Below are 19,376 nucleotides of genomic sequence, written 5' to 3' on the forward strand. Positions count from 1 at the left end.
CTTCTCTAACAAATGCACTTTCGAAATACCTGTGTTGCATTTTACTATTCCACTGGGGTAAAAAAAATAAAAATAAATCAAAATCAGGAATTTCCAATTTAATCACTGTAGGTGTTTTCATCCAAAATCTCCAGTTTTCATAGATATCCTTATGTAGAAAAAAACCCCAGTGGTGTTAATTGCATATACTGTATTCTGTTTTTGCAGTCACAGATATTTTTCAGCATATCAATGATATAATACACATTCCAACAAATACTGTATGACGTTCCTGTGAATCAAGTTCTTTCCAATATTTCTATATAATTATATAACTCGGGTGAATATTTGAAGTACAGTAGTGCTCATTAAAAATGTTTTGAGTTTGCTTCAGATACTATACACAACGTAGATGATGTGAATGTTTAAGTTCTAAGACCTCATGTGCCTGTGAACTAATTTCTGAGCTTATATAAACAAGGGCAAGCTCCCATCCAACACGAATAAAGACCAATTAATGGAAGATGCAAACAATAGTGTATTGATGTTGGAAGTGTGCTAGAAAAGAAAAAGATCATATCAGTTAAGGAAGTGAAGGCACACTTTGTTGGTTCACTGAATCATATATTGTTGTGGGACAGCAAGGTCGTCATGGAAACTGAAATTGGAACTAAGAAACCTGAGTAATAGTGCTGATGTGATCCCTTAGCTAAAGACAAACGGAGACACAGCTTTACAGTCATTTGAAGCACCTGCTGGAGTGTTGAGGAGCAACAGGCACTATGAACAAATTTGTCATTTTATTTTACGTGCTTTTAAAGGTTCTGGCTGTTAACTGTAAGTATGGGTTTCGTTTCGCTAGTCTGCCCAAGCAGGAAGAAATTTAATAATCATACCTTTTTTGGCTGTTTTACCTGCCTTACTGATAAGCCGCATCACCAGTGCATTCACCTGTGTTTAAAACAATTTAAACGGATTTACATTTGGTTAGGGGCTTAATTTTTACACAATGCTAGTTCTATGGAGTCTGGAAGTTTATATTCTAAGTGTCAATGCAAATGATCAATATGTTTTGCTGAGAAGTATTTTCTGTTACTCTGTGAGGTATTTTCTGATCAGCTGCGAAAGAACACTATAGAAAAGCAGCAACCTAGTAAATAAAAAGTTTTGAGAACTGGAAACGTTACAAATTCCATAAGATGTTTTGTTAGTTTTTTTTTTCCTTTGTGTGAACTGCTTGAATCCCAGAATGACTGTGCCTCATTTAACTTAATTGGTGTCACCGGAGGCTTAGGTATAACGGTTTCTGATTCTCTATTCATCTGCCAAAGCTACGTTTGGATTACTGTATATACAGTAAAAAAAGTGCTGCTGGCATTTGAATTAAATTGTATCGCTTTCTACAGCTGTACTCAGAACTGAAAGAATAAAATCTATAGACTTTAAAATGTGCAGTGCGTTACATGTGCATTGTTTTGTATCCCCAAAAATCTGTACCTACACATGTCTAATTATTAATTTATGGATGGTAGCAGGAGAATTAGGTTACAACACAATTTGTGTTCAGCACATAATGCTGACTCAGAGCAAGACTTGTCCTGTAGAGAATATATTTACGAATGTTAAGAAAAATAAGGAGAACAGAAACAGAAATGTTTGAATGCAAAAACATGTGCATGAAATGGAAATCGTACTTCTCACACCCAGCTTTTAAAAGCAAGAACTCCACAGGGGAGCTCATGAAATGAGAGGTTAAGAGGAGTGTGTTGTCCATACAATGTTTCTTAAAAACAGATCTTTGAGTGAATCGTTTATATTGATGGAAGATTTTAGCTGGTGCTGGATGAAAGAGTGAGCTGTTCTTCTCCATTACATCAGGAAGCTAACAGAGGAGGAAGAAAATTTGTGCACGTAGTTTAAATTCAAAACCTGTACGTCTTAAAAAATATAATAGATTGTCTTGAAATTGTGTGAGCACGGTTATATAGATTAATAACGGAAACTCAGATTTCTTGTTTGAGAATGAGGTGTTAGGGGGTGACTCATAGAATGTAGTTGCCTGATTCATCATCTGATCATCTTAATTAATTAATGACAACTTTAAAAGGCTTGTAACAGTCAATAAAAATGGCACCTGTCAAATTCGCTGCCGCTAAATGGAAGAAAGACAAAGCCCTTATAATTCATTTCTAACAATCACATCACATTTCTCTATTGGATAATGAAGAATAGATACTAAACATTTTAACCGTCTTTTATATACTGTAAGTAATGTTCCCCACAATAGATCTGAGATCTGAGGGGTATTTGAACTCTGAAAAACTGTCAACATAGCTCCACATGAAGTGCAATCACATGGTCAAAATTCCCTCTCCCGTTTAAGTGCAGAAGGGGGATTTAACACTTGGGGAGATATTTTCTTTGATGCTTCTGGTTATCTTGTTACAGCGTTGCTTAATTCTGACTGATTCAGTTGCGTGCAAGTCTCGCATTACAGAAAAAAGGCCTGAACTTGGTTTAAACTTGGATTGCGTAGTGTTACCATTTGACATCTTTTTCTACGGGATTAGAGAAGCGGCTTGTGTTTCCTACTAACTAAAAATGCTCTTGCCCGTAAATTGTGTTTGTGAAGTTAATCCATCCATCACAGGGGAGCCGGAGCCTATCCTGACAAGTAACAGGCACAAGGCAGGACACATCACAGGGCAAACGGACACGCATGCACTGACACCAGGACCAGTTTTCCTAGAAGCTAATTGATCTGCCAGTATGTTTATTGGACTGTGGGAGGAAACCTATGTGAACATGGGAGTTAACATACAAAGTTCCCATAGATGGCACTCCAGGTCCAGAATTGAACCCAGGGCCCCAGTGCTGTGAGTCTTGTCACTTTGTGTCCTCTGGTTTCATGATGCTCTTTTTGTTTAGGGGCCTTGGGCTATCCCTAATGTTGAGTGGGTTAATGGGCGAGTAATCATTAGATACAGATGTGACTTTTAGCCATAGAGTGAGGGGGCTACTCTGGGTATGAACCCTGAGCTGTAGCACCTCCTTTGTGGAGTCAAGTAACAGCAGTCAGGGTGGAGAATGGGATATGAAATTTGTAGATCATGTCATAAAATTTCAGTTCTACTGTGTTTTGCAGAAATTGGTAGTGAGCACCTACTTTTTAGCAGTCGATTTTTGATGAAATCCCAGTGGTGAAGGAAAAAAGGCCTGTACCCACGACACACTCATACTGCCACTGGCTCACATTTTAGAACATGTCCTGAACATGTAGTGAATCTTCTGCATGTGAAACATGGCTGATGTGCTGTATTCTCTCTTTAGCTGTAGATTATGTTTTCTAATTTCTAGTCAATGGTAAGAGATTCTTGCTTATGGCAGTGTACTTGAAGACCACTGCACGTCGAATACTACCTGGGCCTTTGCTTTCCTAGGTTTTGAGTGTGTTTGTGACAGTTTGCGTTCACTAAATAGAAGATCAGTTAATAAGCAGTCCATATCATATGGAAGAGGTAGAGGTTTAATCCATGCTGGAAATTGAAGAAAAACATTGCATTGAATGACAATAGCCTTAGAATAAAAATAAACTCCTTCAACTTAAATAGTGCTTTTCTGGACACTCTACACAAAGCATTTACAGGTAATGGGGACTCCCCTCCACCTGGATGATACAATGGCAGCCAGGGTACGCCAGTATGCTCCCCACACACCAGCTCTCAGTGGGGAGGAGAGCAGAGTAATGAAGCCAATTCATAGATGGGGATTATTAGAAGGCCGTGACTGGTAAAGGCCAGGGGGAAATTTGACCTTGGACAAATGGATATGTTTTTATTCTCCTCAACCACTTTTGTGACTGCACATTGCAGTAAAACTTGGTCCTCTTCCTGGTGTTGTAGGAACTATACCATTAGCTTGGCTCTTCTTGGTGATGAACATCTCAGTGGAAACTGGGTTGTCTTTGAACAACTGAATTTAAGGTTTGCAACCATTGTGGAGAATCTTCATACCCCCTGTAGGCCTTGCTCAGCTGACTATCTTGCAAACTTTTGCAAATATATGCATTCAATTGCTTTAAGTGCTTGTTAGGTAACTGGCTTTATTAAATTCCCATTAATGGTGAATATTTCATCGACTTTCACATCCTGCCAGTGCACATTAACCAAGCTGTCACTATATTTATCATCGGATAATAGCAGATGCTAAACATTACCGTTATCAACAACAATAGGGCATGGAAAATAAATAAATGCTGGCAAAAGTGCAAGAGAGATTAATAGCAAAGTCAGGAGTTCGGAACAGCTTGGTTTACAGAGGCTGAAAAAAAGAGAGGCTGTTATCCTTCTTGCATTCTTTCAGTGTGTACTCAAACTGCGATGACCTTGATGTGTTCTTCATGGCTTCCTTATTCATTTCTCTTTCTGTTCTGTGGCAATTGCTGTGTCAAAGCTGATTCATGAAGAGATCTGCAGCTTACATTCTGATTGAAATGAACCACTCTTGAATTGAGTGGACTTCAAACATGCAGCTAGATAATGGCGTTGGTCATTTTGATGTGGCAAGGAGAATTAAGGACAAAAGGTGCTGGAGTGCTCCTTCAACATCACACACTACAAATGAATTAAGCCAGTTATCCATCAATGCACTACCTATATTATGTATTACCTTATATTTGTACACAATCATAAGATATTGTCCTTTGTATTCTTTCAGGTCAAGGACGTATTGTTGGCGGCTATGCCCCTGTCCCCCACTCAATCAGGTATATTGTGTCCTTACAGACCACAAGGGGGCAGCACTTTTGTGGAGGCTCTTTGATAAACAGGTACTGGGTCTTGACAGCAGCCCACTGCAATATTGGGTAAGCAGCAACTTACTCTTGTAAGATGTAAGAAAGCATGTACGGTAAAAGTCGATGTTGGACCAAGCGGCCTAACCTTACTGTTGAAACAGATTCCTTAGGTTCAAACAATTAAGCAAAATAGGCTGAGGAGTTTCCTCTCATCTCCTCTAGCTCTTCTTTTCCTGAAATGTGAGCCTCTGTGTCAAGTCGTGATGTTTAAACAGGCTACAGTATGGTTCTGTTTCATCATAGGTCAAAGGAAAGGGTGAAGGCATCCTTGGTACAGGGAAGAATGGAGCATTGAGGAGAAAATAGTTACTCCTTACAAATGCTTATGCAGTGCAGGTGACTAGTTTAAAGGGGTTTAATTAAAGTGTCTTGGGATGCAGTAGAATTTCTCTATTGCAGCAGAAAAGGCAGCCTGTAGACCAGATTTGGGATATGTGTTTTATTTAATAAAATTCCCCCATTCAAGAGAATAACAAGCCTGAGTGTCACAACTCCCCACATGTCTTCCCAGGTCTGATCAAATATTGGTAGTTGCTGGAGACTATTCCCTCAGCATGTACGAGGGCACCGAGCAGTATTCCCAACCCCAGCGCTTGATACCCCATCCTGAGTACAACCAGAGCACCAACAATGCCGACATCATGCTCATTAAGGTAGTGTGTGGATATCAAAGGCTATTCTAAGTCCGGTATGCCAGCTTTGGAAATGTTTTCGTTTTTTTTTTTGTTCTTGACTGTTCCTTCTGTCCAGAGACGGCAAAATCATTGGCAAACTATTTGCTATCAAAACGCAACTTTAGTGGACAAGGTAGCTAACCTTGAAGGCACAAGGCAGGGTGCACCTTGGACGGGACGCCAGCCTATTGCAGGGCACACACACGGACACAAACGTACTCAGTCTCGCACCTGGACCGCTTTTCCCAGAAGCCAATTAACCCACCAGTTCGTTTTGGACTGTACCACCCATGTTTTTGTGGAAAACTAAGATTTGTTGTAGCATTAGGACTGTGTTGATAACTTTTACATAGTAGAACATAACAAATTGAATACTCAATGAGATAAACAACCACTTATCCAGTCCGTGTTTCTAGTGTTGCCCACTTCACAGAAAAATGTTCTCCAATAACCAACCCTGTAATATGAGGTAGTATGTATCTCCTATGTATCACAAATACACTTGCGCTTCAGTTGAACATAAACCATAGTCTCATTCGAAACAGCTGCTGGCCTAACAGACAGCAAACTCATTTTGGTGTGTCCTTCCACAGCTGAAGACTCCTGTGGCTCTGAACGGCTATGTTTCCATTGCCCCACTCCCACGTCAAAATGCCTCCATGCCCGAGGGCAGGGTGTGCCGCGTCTCTGGCTGGGGCTACACCAGCTCCAACACAAACCAGATCCCCAGCACGCTGCGCACGGTGAAGCTGCCCGTCATCTCTTCTGTAAAGTGCAACAGCACCAACTCCTTCAACGGCAGCATAACCTACAACATGATCTGCGCAGGCTACAGTGCCGGAGGCAAAGACGCGTGTAAGGTGATTGGAGGGATATTGTCCATTCATATCCTTTTCAAAGGGCCTATTTAGTGAGTCCAACAGGAAGCTCTCCAGCCATACCCTTCAAGCAATGCCCTTCTCTGGCATCGTGCCACGTTAGAGATGCACGCCAGCTCTTCAGCTGCACACAAGAGACCTACATTGTGCTCTGTTTCACTCTACTGTAACGGAGGCAAGTAGTGGCTACTTCCACACTGGAAAGTAAAAACAAAGCAAGAAACTCCAGTATTCCCCTTTTGTTTTTCTTTTCAGCTCATCTAGATTCCATGCCCGTCCCTATTTTAACCTCCTTAAGTACGAAGGAGCTCTACGTAGTCGGAATTCTGTTTTCTCTAACGCACTGTAAGACGGAGAACTCCGGGACTAGCCGACATAATGTTTTACGGCTTCAGGCTGCATGAAGGGAACAAAATAAGCAAATTTCTTTTTTTCCTCAAAAAGTTAAGAACAAAAACCAATCAGTTTTTTGTTAAACTAAATCTCTAGAAATGATTAGGCATGACTAATGTACGGTATGAACTCTGTCACTGGTTTATCAATCTGCTGCGCACTGCAGAGTCTTTATAAATGAAAAATTCAAGCCCTGTTACAAACTTAATGGGCACACAGCAGAGCCTTGACCTATTCCGGGGGTTTTGCTTCAATCATTTTACTTTCTATCACCTTCCGTAAATATTCCGTTTTTAAAAATTAAAAAAAGTAACGTAAGAATAGGAAAATAAAATTAAAATGTGACACACATTTGCCACATGGCAACATGAGAAAAAACAGTGTAAATTACAGTGCAGAGTTCAAATAGAAAATATGCAAAAGCTTAGACTTTCCACAGTGCATGAATAAAAACATTCCTGTTCCCTGGGTGGTGTTTTTTGCTTTAAAAGCCAGGCAATCAAGGATGATTTTTATGTGCAGTCTCCTGGCTCATGCTGTGAAATACTTTCACACACCTTCTCATCAAAACCGTCTACAATGGAACTGGTGCCTGGCTGGGTTTCTTGTCACAGCAGTGGTGTAGTTGGAGTTTTGTAGATTTTTAATAGGTTCCTTAGACTCATTCTGTCCTCAGATGAGAAATTCCATTATCTAGAAAATGTTACTGATGTCAATTTTTTACTTTTTTATTATTACAAATAGTATTAATATTTTAAAGATATTTGAAAGAATACTAAAAAAATAGATCTGGTTTGACATAGAAAAGCTGTGTTCCACAGTTCAAAATGAACTTTTTCAGCAAATCAAAAAGTACCCTACAAACCATTTCACCCATTAGGTTTTATACAAGTCATCTTTATGAAACATTCTTTTTTTTTCGGTATTAGTCAATTTGAGCTTAACAAAGTCCCGAAAGTGAAACTGTGGCAGATATGGTTTTTCCAAAGTGCTTAGTTTAGAAAATGCTGGGAATGCTCAAGAAATTTCTAAAGGAAATGCTAGTTAAGAAATCAGCGTTTCCTTTAAAATGAAATTACAAGCCATAATGCAGTGCTGTGTTGTGAACTAATTTAAGCTTTCATTTTCGTGGTTACATCTATTTTGTTGCGTTTCGTGCATCTGGTTAAATTAACTTTATTTCTGGCATTCTGAAGCTCACATACTGTAGGAAGGTAGTATTAGCATGTTTCCTGACCTGGAACAGAAATAATAGATCTCCAGTTGCAACACAGTTGAAAGCAGGATCTATAAGAGATTTGTTGTCGTCTCTGCAGGGGGATTCTGGTGGTCCGCTGGTCTGTGAGGGCCGTGTGTATGGCATTGTGTCCTGGGGGAATGGCTGTGCAGATGCCAGGTATCCTGGAGTTTACACGGCAGTGTCCAAGTACAGAAGATGGATCGACAGGACCATATTTAGCTCTTATGGAAGGTGCTCCAAATACTAGAGACAGTATGCCATTTTCATTGTTAAAACCAATCCTGACCAATTTGTTTTGTGCATGGAAGGCGAAATGACTACTAAGAGTTTTTCCTTAAAAATGTTATGTGTTAAGGCCTGTATACATCGGCTCCAGAACTGTAGCATGTGTTGTATTTTCCCTTTGCCCTCTTGATATTGCTGGAAGACCACGCAAGGCTCCCGAGAACTTGACCCTGTTTGTTCAGGTTCAGTGGTGATCTGACAGCTTAGGCTCTGGGTCATGCACAGTCATAAAGGTCTCATTTGCTCAATCACTGTATAAATATGTGGAACATCCTTGTTAATACAAAAGCCCATTTACAGATATATATCCTTAAAATACTATTATTAACATTTTTACAGATGTGATTTGACAGTGGTGCCATAGAAGTGCTGCATTCCACAGTGCAAAATTCACTTTTTCTATCCACCACATCTGTATGAAATTCCAAAACTGCTTGAGCATTTGTCTATACTGGTACATGTCTGAAGGACAAAGGGAATGCAATGCTGGGATCTAATGGATTTTGGTAAATTTATAGAGATCTCAAACAATTTGAACAGAAAACTAGGATTAAAGAATAAGAAGTTTCACGATATTATAATCTGACATAATAGTAACATTGCAAACATCAGTGTCTTTTACGGTATAATTTGTATGACCTTCAAGGCAGCACTGACGCACAGACCTGATCAGCCACTGTGCAGACGGCTGTGGGAATGTAATACCACTCCTCCTGTGCAGCTGTCGCCTTCTAGAAAAGGCCTGCAGCCACGACTGCGTCCTGTTTGTCTTATTAAATGACTATCAATTCATATTTGTAATTTGAATTTAGCCACTTTCAACTTTTCTTGCATGCTAAACACTGAGCACCTTTGAGTACAAAATCACATGACGTGCCTTCTGGAGAAATACTCTCCTAATAATCAACTAACCTACTGCTTCAGCTCACTTTTTGAAAATGGAAATAACATCATGAATATGCTTAAGCTATTAACCACAAACTTTGCCTCATTATGCCTCACCATGCTTCTCCTTTGCTTTTTGTTTAGTTTGCAGCCTCAATCTTTCAATTATGTTCCGGAAATCATTTTTGTCTTTCTCTGGAGCAACATGCTGGTCAATCTTAACATAAAATGTGTTGCCTGGAGACGCATTTCACATTTTGTTAGAGGTCTTACACAAATCTCCTTGACTTTGCAGGCAGAAAGGATCTCAAATTTTTAGTCCCAAATGGACTCCTGTTTTGGTAAAACTTAGGCTTTTCTCTTGAATATAAATCCCTGTTGCTGGTTACATTTCATAGCTCTTTTTGTTTCTATTGATGAGCAATTGACCCCTTTTTTTAGAAATGCCTTAAAATAAAAAAAAAGCAAAGTGCTGTACAAGAGATCTTGGAGAAAGGCGGTATGTATATTTTTGTGCAGTGTCTGAGGCTAACCTATACAAAGGTGACCTAAAATGAAGTATTCTTTGTATCTAAGATGCCTAATACTATATACTGTATCTAGACAGCAGTGTGGATTGGCAACTAGGACGTCAGACTCCATACAAAAGAACTTGAAATCTTGGGTGGAGTGCAGCTTTTTTACCTTTTGTACCCTTGAACAAAGCTTCACTCAGATTGCTCTGATAAATCTCCTGGTGTTTAAATAGGGCTCCAAGTTGGCACGGTAAATAAACTTCTGAATCGACTTAACTGGCAGTTATGTAACAATTCCTAACATCAACAGTCAGCTGAAAACCTGCATGTATCACTACTATATCAGCTTGGGCTGTAATTAATATTAGTACAGCTTAAATTGGGTGCGAAATAAACAAACAAGCTTGTCTTGAATTGCTTAAATCAAAAACATCAAACACCTCAAGGTAAACCAGACATGAGTAGGCGATATGAAGTGCAGTAGCAAATCCAATACATGTACCAGTCGAACCTAACTGACCCATTTTCAATTGTTAGCATTGTGTCTTAAAGTTACTGTAAAAATGTTTCTTTGAGTGCTACAAACTAGATCTGTCAGGTCTGACTGTTAAAACAAAGTCACTAAACTTTCAACAGATTTGTCAGATGAAAAATCAAATCGAAGATGTGTGGCATTACGTTACATAGTCTTTAAAATAAATGTGAAATAGATTTATTGGGAAATTAACTTTTGCATATATTTTATTAGATATTGCCATAATCCTTATTATTCCTGTAATATTCTGCATTAATGGCTGAAATAGATTCTCTCCTTCAATTCTGTAATTATTTTTCATTGTAGGAGAAAAAGGTTGTGATTTGGTAGAATTGTAGTTTTGTTATGGGATCCCTGTGGGACTGGGGTGGCTTAGTTTGAACATGATTGTTAATAGCAAAATTCTGGTCCCTGTCTGACCCACAATAAAGGAGCAGCTTGCAGCATATTTCAGAATGGGCTAGATAACTGAGGATGGCTTGATCCTTCAGCGTTGCTGTATTTGCTTAAGCAAAAATGTTTGTTCTCCCTCAGATCAGGAGCAAGAGAAGTAATTGCCTGTGCAAATTACATCTTTGGGTCTTAACAGTATGAGCCTCAAGAAATCAAAGTCCCATAATACATTCAGCTTTATCCAAGAAAAATATATTATGTATACACCATACAAGAAGCCTATGATGGTAATATCAGTCTCTCTGGAATGTTATGATCATGTGAATTCATCAAGGGGTCATGACCTTCGGTAATTTGCGTTCTGTAGCTTGTATGCTTATAGATTATTTTGGTGTAAAGCCACACTTGAAGGGAGTGATTTTTGGAAATCTAATTTCCAAAACTTAGTAGGTTCCCTTTTGTGAGAAGGCATCAGACTATGTACATGTCATAACTGTCTATTATCTTCTGCTGGAACAGAGTCTCTGTAAAATGTCATCTGCTCCTGGGCCTTTATTGTGTTCATCCAACTGTCTTGGATAAAATCTTATTCTTGTCAGTTTCTGTCTTTCAGAATTTAGCTCAGTATTTTCTTCATCAAGCAATAATCCATTGATCTTGATCCATGACCATTTTAGTCTCTTCACTGTTACAGTGATGGCACGCAGCTCAATATCTGATTTATCTGGAAAAGGTTTGTTCTGGACATTCTGGGAAATGATTACCTTGAATGAAAAACAGCTCCTTCATAAGAATGCAAAACAAAATGCATAAAAAACATATAGCAACATTTTACATGAACACATAATTGTGTTACATTTTCACTTGACGTCTCTCAAAGTGGAGTTTTGATCTTTGATAACCATGTGCTTGTAATGTCATTTGCGCAAAGAATTGGGCTGTTACAGTGTGTTGCATAGTGTTTATGAAGGAGTTGTGATGGTGATTTGGGTTGTGCACTAAATAGATCCAGGATCTCCTGTGGGTTATTCCGCAGTAAAGGCTGTTCTCTATGTAGAGTAAAAATCCACCGGAGACCTTTTTGTCAAGGAGAAGAGGAGGTTATAGTATACTGTATTTGGCCAAAGAAAAGCACCCTTCTTGCAATTAGGAGGACGGTTCTAGCAGGAAAAGTTACAGCTGACCTTTTTTATACACTTACTTAATAAGGAATACAAAGAGCTAAAGTCTCAAGAGGAAAAACTTATTTAATTTCTATTGATCAAGCGACCTTTTACTTTAATCATAAGATGTCTATGTAACTGAGCTATATCAGTGTTTTCTAAAAGCAGGTAGTTGCAATTGGCCTTCTACACAAAAACAATTCTTTGGTATTCTTAAAACAAGCCTTCTTTGTGCCTGCAGGCCCCTGGTCTTGTCAACAGTAGATGCATTTAATGTTGCAGCTGAACATGGTGTACAGAGAAAGAATTTAACCCTTCATCTACATGATATCAAAGATGGATCGGAATTAAATTGAGAAAAAAAAACTAGCAATTGCCACTGCATTAAAAATGTCAAGTAAAAGAAAAAATCTAACTGAAAGTGCATTTTCTGAATTCTGGGGTTAGGTATACAAATATTTATGTATATGTTGACTTGTGACATACAGTAGTGAAGAAGGCTGACTATGATATTGTCAAGAGAGCAGGGAAGTCTGCTGATGTGTTTGTATATATAGAGATGGTGCATACTTTAAATATTTAAGTCCTCATTTCTGTTTCCATCTAAGTTACTCAAAGCCAACTGCAAATAGTTCAGAATCTACTTCTTTTCTGCATTAAAAATATCTGGAATTGAAATCGAATAAAGAGCAATATGGCTGGCAACTAATTGAGAAGCATAGTGTAGAAACATTCACAACTAATTGCAAACAATTATTGGCAAATGTTGCTAGGAATAATTGTTGAACCCACTCTTCTGTGAAACTTTTAACAGCATGTGTTATCTGTTTTGTAGTACAATAAAGTAATATTATTAAGATTAAGCTTCTATTTACAATTTTTTTGTCTGTGTAAAAATGGGACTGTGTGCATTTCAATTTTGTAAGGGTCAAATGGAAATATGAAAAATGGAAACCTTAATCACGCAGTTTACAATGGAAGTTTTATGTGCAATATTGGCCTTGCAGGTTGAAAGTTTTAAAATATGCTAATGCAGCTGTCTCAGGAGTGCTGATGAAGAATGAAGAATGTTGTTGCTGAGAGATGTCCGTTCAATGCTCAGATTTAAGTGTACTAAAGATTTTGTATGTCCAAAGAGTCATAAAGCTGTCAGGAATTCAACATATCTGGTTGAGTGACAAACACAATGACATTTATAAACCACATGCATTTGTTATCAGAAACCTAATTTGTCACTGCTGCTAGGCTTTTGTTAAAATATTTTCACTTTGTTCCCGTTAAAAGGCTGGAAAAATGGGGTGGAGGTTTTTTCACATTACAACGAGAAGCACTGAAGTTGCTTAAATTGCTGAACAGGTAGCCAGCAGCCATATTACCCTGCAACTCACAACTGGCAGCCCACTGGTGCTGGATGGGAGACCTGGAAAAACCTAAGGTTGCTACTGGAAGAGGTGTTAGTGGGGCCAGAAGGGGGCGCTCACCTTGCGGTCTGTGTGGGTCCTAAAGCCCCAGTATAGTGATAGGGACACTACACTGTAAAATGTGCCATTCTTCAGGTGAGACTTAAAACCAAGGTCCTGACTCTTTGTGGTCATTAAAAATCCCAGGGTGTTTCTCAAAAAGAGTAGGGGTGTAACCCCGGCGTCCTGGCCAATTTTCCCATTGGCCCTTACCAATCATGGCCTCCTAATAATCCCCATCTCTGAACTGGGTTCGTCACTCTGCTCTCCACCCCACTGAGAGCTGGTGTGTGGTGAGCGTTCTGGTGCACTATGGCTGCCGTCGCATCATCCAGATGGGGCTGCACATTAGTGGTGGAGGAGGAGAATCCCCATTACCTGTAAATGGAAAAAAAAAAAGCTAAGTGTAAGGAATTATTAAGTCCCCTTACCATGATTGCAGTAATAGCAAAAAGGACACATTATCTTTAACAGCAGATGAACATCAGCTACACAATTGTTGAGCTACTGGATGCCATGACCACCCCCTGGCGGTGAAACTGTCTACCCCTCACGTTCCTGTCTCCAGCTGTTCGAAGGGATTGTGGAAGAAGATGCAGGCATCTCCCAGATGTGGTTCTGGTACAGCAGACTAGGTCACTGCTGTAAGCAATAAGGACAAAGACAAAAACCCACAGTTTCTCACCAAGAAGTATGAGCCCTCTCAGAAACTCCAAACATGCATACTAATGGAAATAGTCAAGCTGAGAAATGTGTACCAAAAATAACACGACTGCATTGATATGTACAGTGTATTGGTACAGGATGTTCGAGCAATATGACCCTCTGGCCAGCCCCCATCAGTTTAATGCCTGTCAGAAAATTGGCAATGCACAAAATAATCAGTCCTAGAATTCCTTGGGTGCCGTAATATTTCCTTTTAGTACTATACATTAGCGACATGGCTTACTCTGTGAACTGTCAATGACACAACCACAAATTGTGTTAGCTTTGTATTGTGACAGACCTGCCTTAGAAAATCTGGGCTTCGGAATGGTTTCATCCACGGAGCTGCATATTCTTGTAAAGTACAGTCTAACACCACAGTTAATTAGCAAAAAAAGTTAGTGCTGTTCTAATGTATTTTGGAAATCAGCCCCCAAAAAACTAAAAATCCACTTTAGGTGTTAACATTTTGTGATGAATGTTAAAAGTGGTAATGCACTGTGATCTATAATCTGTGCAATGTTAAAGGAGTGGACAAGCTAGGCAGAGTGTCTACAACAGAGGTCTCCACCACTGGTCTTGGGGAGCACTAATTAAGTTAGTCCTATATACTGTATGTTTTTATTATTAATTAAACAAGTCATCTGTTCAATTAAGAGAACTGTTGTTCTTTAGGATTCTTGATCTTGAGTCTAGATCTTTAGGAGTTTAGATTTTTAATAAAAATGATCATTTTAATGGCTTTATATAAAGCCTGTTGCATTGGAAGCAGGGTTATAGACCCCTGTATAGGTCCACAGAGTATATTAAGTGATAAAGGCCCAGTTTAGTTTTTTATATTGTGAAAATGTGAATGCCTTATAACTGCAACAAATAACTGCATTCATTTGATGATAAACAGTACTGGTATTATATTGTGTGTAAATGATAAATTATCAAGAAGCAAAAATAACAGGACTTATGTACAATTGTAACAAATATCGTTTTTATTAGCTCAGAAATATTAATGGAAAAGTATTGTATTTGAATTCCCAAACACCTCCGGAGTGAAATAAAATAAAACAATTGTCAATTAGATTTCTATCCGCGGAATACCCAACACAAGTCGTCTTGCTGTGAATTCTAACCTTGCATACTAGTAATGTTATGTCTTGCAGTGATTCCATGTGTTAAATGTTTCATGTACCACAGCCTTGTGACATCAATCTGGAACATTTGATCCCAGAAATCTCTACGGGCTTCAACAAACTTGATACAGCTGGGTGTGTCACAACACTACAGCCTTTATTAATAGTTTATGGCCTACTTAAATAGATAACATAAGGGTCTCTAGTTCCAGAACCCCCAGTTACAGTCAGTGAAAACCAATATGCAGCTACTGTACTGCTACATATGAATTTTATACAATTGCATGTCTCAAATTATAGCGTGAAGAGACACCCACAAACTCATTATTTCTGGAAGCCAGTTGTGTGCATCTGTGGTGTAAGATGATAGAGCTTTGTTCCACACTAGAACTGAATCCTCAATCTATAGAAAGACCACAGTGGACACACTCTGTGGCCCACATTCATAAAACATTTACCACCATGCTAAATTTACACTGCTTTTTCATTGTAAAACAACACAATGAAGATGCAGTGCGTGAGATAAATCTTTCAGGATACCAATTTCAGAGTAGGCCGTTTGTTTCTTTTTTATTTTGTTACAAAATAAATCTAGCTAATTTGCCATGATGGAATGATTTTTTAAAGCTGTGGCTACTTGGATCAAATTCTTCATTTGAAGTTTCTTTAATTGTAGCCAGAGTTTAGTGGTGTTGCACAAACCATCTTAGCATGATGACATCTGTCTGAACTCAGCCAGACACCAATCTTATTACTAGTTTTACATTTATTTGCCCTGAAATTAAATGCTAACTTTTACCATGCCTTTACCGTCTATTACTGAACTTCATAATGCCATGAAAGACCACAGTAATTGTATTTAGCAAAGCCGTGATATTACCCTTATAAATGGTGAAACCTAGTATAATTATATTTTGGCATGCTAAAAGTCAGTCAGGTTTAGGAAAATATAGATTTACCAATGTTAACATCAGGACATTTACTGGAGTAATTTGAATTAAGTACTTTGGTCAAGTAGAACACTAGAAAACCACATACATTCAGTACCCTTCAGATTTGTTCATACTTCATATATCTTAATTGCTTTGTAATAGCAGTTTCAACTTCTAAAAGCATTCTAGTGTTTTGGTTGCTTGCGATGTCTTTGATTCTATTTGAAGGCAAACATTTTTTTTATCCTTCTGATAATTCTCTTCCCAATGCAATTCTTTAAACCACTAGTCCTTTTTTCTTCATCCTATATCTTGATTTAACACGTTACAGGAGCCTTTATTACTTTAAGTCCCTAACACCACAAGAGGGCACTTGATCCACTGCTACTGTAAATATCTGGAAACTTCAGTTAACACCAGCACTGCCATAAGAGAAATGTGTCTGCAGTGTCTTCTCAACCAGTCTGCAGTGTTAACTGGAGCTTGATTAACTACCTGCGTCCTCTTCAGCCATGGTTATGACTCGGAAATAATTATTCTGATTGGCTGGTTCCTTAAAGCTGAGATAATTTAGGTTCTGAACATTAACATCTCATGCAAAGTTTGTTTCACGGAGCATATTTCACAACCCTAACATACTGTAAAATGTTGTTCGTGTTTTACAAGCACAATAGTTCTGTGGCAGCCGTTGTTTAAATTCAGCTGCTGCCTACCTGACCAGTGGCCTGTGTCCACGATGAATTCATTCATCTTTCATCATTCATCTACTGTCCCCCAAGCCCGTCTACATTGTATGGGTGACAGGGCCTTCTCCTGTTATGCCCCCAAGCTCTGGAACTCTTTGCCCAAGGATGTCAGAGAGTCACCTTCTCTAAACTCCTTCAAATCCAGACTCCAAACCCTCTTCTCCAGAAAAGCCTTTACTGAACTGGTTCCATTCTTCACCCCTCTGCTCTTCTTAGTACCACCATCCACGGTCTCTTCTATATACTGGAATTGTGTTTTATCTTGTGTATTCTTCTTATTTATTGTTGTTGTCATCCTGTAAAGCGCTTTGAGAAGCCACCTTTAAAGTTGCTATATAAAATAAAGTTTATTATTATTATTATTATTATTTATTATTATTATTATTATTTATTATCTTGTTGTGATGGCCAGTGTAGTTAAGAATCTTGTGAAAGACTGAAAACAACAAAGCTCTCCGCAGTCTAAGGAGTAAATATTATTATGCTGTGTTTGGCCATTTATTTATGGCTATTCCTAACTTGGACCCTACGATAGGTTAGTCTTCTAACTTTAAAGGGGTTACAGAGTGCCAAGTGATCTGCACTGTGACAAGATCGTGCTTTTACGATACCCGTTCTGAAAGCAAGTTGGAATTTAGCAGTTGGCTGTAATTATGGTTCTGGAGCCTCAGTGTGATAGATTTGTTTCTGTCTCAGCTTTGCTTCACAACTGGCTGGGAATGCTCACCCAGTGCAAGTGCATTGCTGGGCTAAAGAGGGACAGCTTGAAATGGCGTCGCAGTTTCGGTTGCAGTTTGAAGCTGGCATGAGCTCTTGGGAGCGGGCATATGAGTAACAGAGTGCCATGGACTTTCATCCCACCTGGAAAAACCTACTTCTTTATCCCTCCATCCATTTTCTATCCACTTCATCCAAGTCTCAGGGGAGCTGGAGTCTATCTTGGCATGCGACAGATGCAAGATGGGGTACACCCTGGATGGACATACAGTACAGATATACACACTTATACTGGGGTACAATTTTTCCCCAAAATAAATTATCCTACCAATATGTATATATTAGCAGCACCCAGAGGAAATGAAAAATGGGGAGAACATTCAGACTCCACACACATAGCACCCCCAGATTCCATCTGAAATTGAAGCCAGAGCCCCAGCAATGCTAACAACTGTGCCACCGTGTTTTAAATGGAACTTATTTCTTGCGCGCTCTGGGGCAATTGCTAGTACAGGCTTGTGCACTTTTTTAAAAAAAATACCTGATTGCTCGTTGAGTGCAGGATTTGTTTGCCTCGCAGAATCCTTTCTGAGAAGCCCAGCCGCCTGGATGTCTGTTCCAGCTCAGTAGTCACCACTGTCCCACGGACACTGATGCAGTTTTCAAGGTTTTGCATCTTTTCCATTACAGGAGTCGGAAGGGCACGGAGGTTTAATTACTGGTAACTGCACCAAAAATACCAAAAAAACTCACGCAATACACTCAGAAAAACCTGGGTGGAAAAGAAATGCTACTGTGTTATAAACCAGCAGCACAGAATCTAGAAAATGACTTTTAAATGTGAAACTTGAACAACTGACCGATTTCCATATGTTATGGGACTGATCTTAAAGGCTTGTCTTTAAAATAAAAAAGATGAATGTTTTATGATAACATATCAATGGAGAAATAAGATAACAATGATTTCTGATGTCATGAAGATGTTTTTTTTACAGTTTTACTTTGTTGAAACTAGACTCACCTGCCATTCATACTTTAGATGTGATGATTGCTTCATTGCTGCTGTATAATGATACTGTAATTAGATTTAAGCACATTAAGATTAATTTCATTATGCATTAATAAACATTTTACAATCACAATAAAACTTTCTAATGTTAAATCTATAGCACTTAATAAGCAATTTATGTGCGGTAATATTAACAGATGAATAATGGCTTATAAAACACAAATGTCTTTTTTTAGTAGTTATAAATCTGAGTGAATGAATACTTTTGCAGGAAAGCAAAAGTAAAGGACTGAGACGTGAGTGAATTACTGATAACTGCACAAAAAAATAAAACACTCACCCAATACACTCATAAAAACCAGAGTGAAAAAGAAATGCGACTGCATTATAAACCTAAAAAAATCAGAAAATTAAAAAAACTGACCACTTTTAATCTGTAAAGCGACTGATCTTAAACAGGCATGCCTTTCAAATGAAAAAGATTAACATTTTATGATAAAACATCAATGGAAAAACAAGATAATAAGATATAATCTCATTAAGATTCAGTTCATTGTGCCTTTTGAAACGCAAATGTTTGCAGGAAAGCAAAAGTGAAAGAACTCAGAGGTCAGCTTGTTATATAGACTTAAAAATTGTGATATATTTAACAATCATTCACCAGTTGTTATAGTCCTCAAACAGAAATGCCAAGGTGTGGATGTTCAATCAAATGCTCATTGCATATTTACATATCATAACATATACAGTATACTAAAGTTACATGATAGTTGTTAACAGCTACAGTACATTAATAACGCTTTTATAAGTCTTAATTCTGTCTATTCTGTGTATGTTATACCTCTAACTCATTGCCTAAGTTTTACTCCACACCTGGACACAGTC

General features: G+C 38.5%; 1 protein-coding gene across 1 annotated transcript; it reads left to right on the forward strand.

Moving 5' to 3' along the window:
* Positions 1-705: 705 nt before the first annotated feature.
* On the forward strand, positions 706-12,605 carry LOC148641957 (trypsin). The gene is made up of 5 exons (XM_088617074.1): positions 706-816; positions 4,696-4,843; positions 5,346-5,487; positions 6,102-6,368; positions 8,096-12,605. The coding sequence occupies exons 1-5, from the start codon at positions 762-764 to the stop codon at positions 8,264-8,266; spliced, it is 783 nt and encodes a 260-aa protein (XP_088473200.1). The 5' UTR covers positions 706-761; the 3' UTR covers positions 8,267-12,605.
* The last annotated feature ends 6,771 nt before the right edge of the window (positions 12,606-19,376 follow it).

Source organism: Lepisosteus platostomus, chromosome 23, assembly GCF_059453375.1.
Source record: "Lepisosteus platostomus isolate fLepPlt1 chromosome 23, fLepPlt1.hap1, whole genome shotgun sequence".
NCBI classification, from domain to species: Eukaryota; Metazoa; Chordata; class Actinopteri; order Semionotiformes; family Lepisosteidae; genus Lepisosteus; species Lepisosteus platostomus.

Bases quoted from the DNA above. Each gene is read 5' to 3' on its own strand.
- LOC148641957 (XM_088617074.1), top strand. From the start codon at position 762: ATGAACAAATTTGTCATTTTATTTTACGTGCTTTTAAAGGTTCTGGCT. The intron at 5,488-6,101 runs GTAGTGTGTGGA...GTCCTTCCACAG, and splicing joins CCGACATCATGCTCATTAAG to CTGAAGACTCCTGTGGCTCT. The intron at 6,369-8,095 runs GTGATTGGAGGG...TCGTCTCTGCAG, and splicing joins GAGGCAAAGACGCGTGTAAG to GGGGATTCTGGTGGTCCGCT.